The 6,943-nt window shown below is 41.0% G+C and overlaps 1 protein-coding gene across 1 annotated transcript in view; it reads left to right on the top strand.

The window, feature by feature from the left end:
• Window positions 1-4,468, top strand: part of TM4SF4 (transmembrane 4 L six family member 4) — a 6,630-nt gene extending 2,162 nt beyond the window's left edge. Inside the window, exons 3-5 of the mRNA XM_015637944.2 lie at window positions 1,113-1,246; window positions 3,833-4,022; window positions 4,242-4,468. Coding sequence (XP_015493430.1) covers window positions 1,113-1,246; window positions 3,833-4,022; window positions 4,242-4,259 — 342 coding nt within the window. The 3' untranslated portion in view covers window positions 4,260-4,468. The remainder of the gene's footprint in view (window positions 1-1,112; window positions 1,247-3,832; window positions 4,023-4,241) is intronic.
• The last annotated feature ends 2,475 nt before the right edge of the window (window positions 4,469-6,943 follow it).

The raw sequence follows: 6,943 nt of genomic DNA, 5'->3' as shown, positions 1-6,943 counted from the left end.
CACACACAGTGACCATGGCAAGCCCTGGCTGGTGGGAGCCAACCTGCACGTGCACGGTGCTGCCTGCAAGGTAACCTGCCCTCTTTGCTGACAGGCATGTTGGAGTGCAGCTGACTGGGAATATTAATACAGTCAAGACTACCAAGTACACTGCACTACAAGAGTCCTGTGGCCTTATCACCATCAGCATGACTGAGAACCAAATTTAATCTTGTATATTCCAGTTAGCTGAAATCCATTATTATTATGTCTACTGTGAAAGCATAATTTTTAAGTTTTCCCTGTCAGATTTATCAACATAAAAATGCATGCCAGGACTCAAGACAAGTCTTGTGATGAGGTCTGAACAAAAACTCACATTTGACTTGATGGTATTAGAGGTTGTTTCCAGCTCAAATGATTCCATGACCTGGAAATTATTTTTTTTCTTCACCTGTATTACTTTATTCCAATTAAGGACACTACCTCTACTTATAAACTGTAATGGCTACAGAATTTTTTCAGAATTCAAGCAGAACATTAGTTCTTGCATGATTTACTTACATATAGTATATATGGAAAATTCTGTAATAAAAAGACAGAAAAATAAAGACATACTTTGCCATTCATTCCAATTACACTACCAGAGCTTACACTGCTAAGTACCTGGGAGGAGATAAAGTATACTAATATGAAACCTAAAGAGAGAGCTGGGAAGGAAAACTATAATTATTTGGTCCAAATATAACCAAGATATGAAAGCTAACTTGTAAAGGATAGTGTCAACTTTTTAAAAATGCCTTGAGTGGTCAAAGACTTCAGTCTTGCTTGCAGTTTCTTGAGGAAAACCTCTGCTGCAGGGGAACAGGAGCCCCAGAGGGGAGCAGTGCCATCTGCTGCCAGCCTCTGCCTTCTCCTCCCCAGGCACACAGGGCTAACCATGGCCAAGCTTTAAAATACCACTACAAGTATGCATTACACATTTACTATGCAATGAAAACTAATTGACTTCAGCTGTTCAGGTGTTGGTTATTTGACTATTAACACCTGCATTTATGGTACGTTCACTGACATTAAGGGTGCACTTAATTGATTGAATGAGAACCAAAACAACCTTATTTTCTCTTCATCAGATGTTTTCTTCTATAATATTTGCCGCCGTTGGAGTTCTGGGAGCTGGATATTGCCTTATTTTGTCAGCAGTAGCCCTAAACAAAGGCCCTAAATGTAACACTGGAGAAAAGTGGACCTACCCTTTCCAGGATGGGTAAGACAAGGCAATCAGAAAAAAAATGATACACGTTTTAAGTTTGTGAGATGATTCGAATTCAAAATCCATTGTATAAAAATGGGAATGATACCACTTGTCTAAATTATAGAAGCTCTTTGAAGTGCCTGTAGCACACAGCAACACTTTGTAAGGTTCAAGAGCAGGGATGTAAAGAATAGCAAAACTACTGAGTTTCAGAGAGGCCAATAAAGAGAAATGCACAGCCTCTTCCTAGGTTATTCTTGGGATGATAAGCAACATATGGGGATAAATTCCACTTAGATGAATAGCAATCTGAGACACCTCTCAGAGTCCTGAAGGATTTGGCTGTGTAATTACCAAGCCACTCTCCATATTTGCCAAGTCCTGGCAGCCAGGTGGATCCCCAGGTGGCTGGAAGAGGAAAACACGCTTCTTTAAAACTTCTTTAAAAAGAGCAGGAAGGAGGACCCTGGGAACCATCGACGTGTCAGCCTCACCTCTGTGCCTGGGTAGATCATGGAATAGCTCCTCATAGGAGGTCTGACGATGCACATGGAGGACAGGGAAGTGGTTTGGGACTATCAGCATGGCTTCACCAAGGACAAGCCCCGCCCGACCAACCCAGTGGCCTTCTACGATGGGGTGACTCCATCAGTGCATAATGGAAGGACTACAGAAGTCACTTACCTGGATGCCATCCCCCACAATATCCTGCTCTCTAAATTGGAGAGAGATGGATTTGATGGATGAACTGTTAGATGGTGAAGAAAGTGGTTGGACGGCCGCATCCAGAGGGTGGTGGTCAGTGCCTCAGGATCCTTATGGACATCAGTGACAAGCGGTGTCCCTAAGGGATCCCTACTAGGACTGGTGTTATTTCATATCTTCATCAATGACACAGATGGAAGAGGCTACCAAGATGATCATAGGGATGGAACACCTCTTCTGTGAGGAAAGGCTGCAAGAATTGAGATTATTCAGCCTGGAGAAGAGAAGCTTCAGGGTGACCTGACTGTGGCTTTCCAGCACCTGATGGGAGCTTACAAGAAAGCTGAAGAGGGACTTTTTATAAAAAGAGGATGTAGTGACAGGAGAAGACAATGGCTTTAAACAAAGAGTGGGTTTAGATCAAATATTAGGAAAAAATTCTTCCCTGTGAAGGTGGTGAGGCACTGGCACAGGCTGCCCAGAGAAGCTGTGGATGCCCCATCCCTGGAAGTGCTTGAGGCTGGGCTGGACAGGCCGTGGAGCAACCTGGGAGAGCAGAAGGGGTCCCTGACCGTGGCAAGGGCATTGGAATGAGATGATCTTTCAGGCCCCTTCCAACCCAAACCATTCTGTGATTCTATGATTTTCCTGAAATTTAATGGTATGCAAATAATTACTACTCATAATATAATACCTATAACATTAATAAATATAAATCATGTATAATTTTATTTTGGCTATGGCATTTGGAAGCTGCTTGTTCCTCATGCTCTGCAACTCAAACATGTTAGGTGTCATGTATATTTCTCACTTAACCCCAGCAGTCCCACTGCTCAGGCTGAAGTCAAGACAGGTTAAGCTAACAACAGGGCACAATGTACTACTGAGGAGAGCAGGTGTGATCAGAACAGAATGGCAAGGGCTGCAGTAAACTCCTCATTGCCTCAGAAACTTTAATGCAGTCTGCCTCAGTCAAGAGTACCTGGCAGCATTTCTTACATAATATACAAAAAGATTTTATTATGGGCTGAAAAAAAAAAAAAAAAAGAAAAACAAGAAGTACACAGGTGAAGGATTATTTGTTCATGGGCCAGTGAGGGCTGGAAACCAACTCCCTTGGTGTGAGAGTTGATTCTCAGACTGATCTCATCCTGAGAGTCTTTGGAAATAAGCTCTGGTTCACATAGTTTTGGTTGCAGTCCAGAAATCAATTGACAAGAACACAAACAAGTCAGCAGTAAGAATATGCACATGAAATATAGCCAGTGGTTAAGCAGTTTACAATTAAATCAAAATGTGACTGTAAAAATTATTGAAGTTATTACCTTCACTTTAGATGTGGCATCTTGAACAACAAAAGCTGTTATTTTCAACTCAGTGGGCAAGAGGTGACTTGCATAATTTCATGATTTATTTTGATAATTCAGTTGTTTTGATTGCAATGCACTTCCTTGTTCCCAACTGTACTTTGACATACTGGATTACATGCCCTGATCACAGTCCCTCACACCTCCCCCCACCTAAAATGCTGTAATCAAGTAAAAGCAGCAAAAATGCCCCTGACAAAACACTGGAACAGATAAAAACCATTTGGCACACTTGGCTTAGCTAATATCTTTTCTTCACAAAACACTAAAAATGGTTCAACTGTAACAAACATGTACTTGTCTCAACTTGTTCCCTTCTAATGTCTGGTTTTTTTCAAATCACTTGCTTCAACTTACCTAGAAACTAAACTGAAGCCAATTTCTAGGTAAGTAGCAGCATTGTGTCAATGGAAAGTCTTACCCAAGTGAACAGAACCTCAGCCACGCCACTGCAGTAACAACCTCTCAGAGGGGAGAGACCTCCTTTGGGAGTTAATTGTCCTCTTGCTATTTTGTTCTCCTGTAGGAATTACCTTGCTGACCATGAATTGTGGAACCTGTGTAAGTCCCCCGACAATATTGTCCCATGGCACCTGACTCTCTTCTCCTTGCTGCTGGTCATGAGCGGGATCCAGGGACTGCTCTGTGGAATTCAGATGGTGAATGGCCTGTTTGGGACCCTCTGTGGGGACTGCAAATGCTGTGGCTGTTGTGGGGTGAGCAACTGATGATTCTCCTTTGTTATCTTGTGTACTGATGAGATACATACGCACCTCTAGCTGCCAGACAGAAAAACCTGCCTTCCTTCAGCTCTATGATCGTGTTTTCTAACATACTGCCAAAGCCCTACACTGCTGCCATTAGGAGTAATACAATCCTTAGAAAGTCACAGCAATATTAGTCAGGAAATTACCTCCATGTTTTCGTTCTTCCAGGGAGATGGAACCGTCTGATGAACAGGAATATTGCAGACAAGTCTCCCCTCCCTGGGAGGATCCCTTCTGCAGCCGCTCCACAAAGCAGCCCTCAGATGCACTGCCTCTGGCTAAGAAGATGAGGATGAAGGGCTCTTCCTCCCACCAGTGTTATGAAGCCCTGACTCCCTTTCCAGCCTTCCTGAAATCCCTCATCATGGAATAAAATAAATGAAATACAAGTCTCACATTCATATTTATTATTGTAAAGCAGCTTCCATTTAAAAAGAGGGTATTCTCAGGCAAAATACAATTTTTATTCTGGTCAGTTAGGTAGCTTGTAACTCCTCAAAGCTTCCAATCTATATGTAAGTGAAAATGCTGTTTATTAAACTTTTTGCAAAAAGTAGCTGTACTTGACACAGTGCTATGGAAGAGATAGGAAAGACAATAGAGAGCTAGCTCAAAGGCAAAAATACCTTTTAGAAAGAACTTCTAAAACTTAAAAAGAACAAGCTACCTCCCAAAGGAGTAAAGGAGAAAATAAGAGGGATTGGAGACATTTGAGGGTGTCAACTATCAACTAACATGCTTCTTTAAAAAAAATTCCAAAACAAATTTTCACAAACCAGCTTACCAGGCTGGATGTCCCAACACTTCTCGATATTGGGTGTGTCTGTTACCTAAAATTTTCCACCTGAAATAATGATTCTGTGGCCTGTGCTTCCAGAAAATGTATTTCATGTACTGTGTATTTACACTAGGAGATATCTGAAGAATCTAGAAGTACTTAAAAGCACTGAAAGCTCCTGAGCAATATACAGAAATGTTAAACAGTTTGATATAGGTACTGAGAATTACGTTGTACAAGATAGTAAATTGTAAAGAAAAAACTCTTCAGGAACAGCTGTCTGTCCCACCTGTTCTGCTGCATAGCCCAGGAATTTGAAAGTACCCTTTATTTCCACACACACTGTGCTATGGTCTCATATCTATTCTTTCATCTCTGGTGAGCAGCTGTCCAGCACCTCATCTTGCATTTGTCTTGTTTGATTTACATGAAGCCTTCGGGAAAAAGGAATGCTTCTCATCACCATTCAACAAAGGGATGGGTAGCTGCACAGCGTACAACTTTGATGTATCAATAAACAGAGTACATAAATCTCTGTGGGAGATGGGATAAGAAATAGAAGGCAACAAGCTATGATACCTAAAACCAAAACCAATGAGCTGCTGCTTCTAAGAGATACTCAGCTACATGATGGCTTTCTAACACGAGCTAATATATAGCAGATACTCACACAAGGTGCACACATTTCATTTTGTGAGCCAGACTGCATTCTCACCTTGCCCTTCAGGTGTATTGAAAAAGGGCAAATGAGCCAGAACCAGCAGTCCAGCTGAACTCACACTTTGACGTTCCAGCAATGGTGTTTCCAAATCTATTCAATTAAACCTAACATCTGAGGCTTTTTCAAGCGAATCACACATCTGCAGTGTCAAGTCTGCAGTAACTGGAGATTGTTCTGTGTTTTTAGTCAGCAAACCATCCAGTAAAGGAAAAGAAGGCAGAGATAAAGAGAGTGCAGTGCTAGGAAGGGACAGAAAGATGATGGTAAGAAAGAAGCCACAAACAGGGATAACTGAAAGTGTTAACAGACCTCAGGAACCCTGACCAACTTAAAGACTACACTAGAAATATCATAGAAATAATGTAGAAATATCAACATACACTAATACAGAAGTAAAAATAATAGCAGTCCAAAGAAAGAATATTAGTATTATTCATAAAATCTCAGAAATACCCCATGCTGGCTGAAGCTTCATTATTCACCCCTAAAAATTGGCTGCTGGGTGACCAGGGTGCTGAGACCATGGCAACTTCGATATTGCATGGCACTGTTTTAGCTGAGAGACATCATTGGTAAAGTACATTGTAATTTAAAGTCTATTGTAAAGTACATTGGTTATTTAAACAGCTCAGATTACAACATGTGGAGTGTGTGCATGTGATTTTGAGTCCATGCACTTCAGCAGGACAAAACTGGTTCAGCCCCTGCACAAGTGAACTATACACAGTTAGTTCTCTTTTTTGATTGTCTTCAGTAAACAGTCTGCTGAAAAATGACATTAACCACAGGAAAATGTCACCTTCCAGGGAGTGATGCATTAACTGGAGACTCTTTGCAAAAGGTTCATCTCTAAAGGAGGAACTAACATACAAAATGCTGAAAAAAATTTTGCTCAGCCCAGAACAAGGGATGTTTTTTCACATCATTCCAGTCTGGAATGTTCAACACCTGTCCCCAGTTCAACTTTAGCTCCCTCTTCATGGATTGTACATTACTCATAGTGTAACCAGCTGCAAGGCAAACAATGTCAAAACCCTGGAGCCATTCCAGCTGTCAGGGTGGGAAGGCTGACTTCTTCCATTACACTGATACGGGTGAGGTCTTTGCCCCCATATTTTAATTCAAATGTATATTGAATTGAATATACATATATGAATATCTGAATATACAATATACAATATGAAATTGATATTTAGAAATGAAATAGAAATTTATTAGAAATGTACGCCTTTTTCACAGAATAGTATTATAATAATAGCATACCTTTATTCCAAGCAGCATTTTACAGTTCCCTAGGAAGCCCATACTAAAACCCTCAAACCCGCCCCCTCCCCTAGAGAAACTATTTTAGAAAAACAATATGCATCCAAA

This window comes from Parus major, chromosome 9, assembly GCF_001522545.3.
Source record: "Parus major isolate Abel chromosome 9, Parus_major1.1, whole genome shotgun sequence".
Taxonomy (NCBI): Eukaryota; Metazoa; Chordata; class Aves; order Passeriformes; family Paridae; genus Parus; species Parus major.
This window is presented reverse-complemented; position numbering and strand designations above follow the sequence as displayed.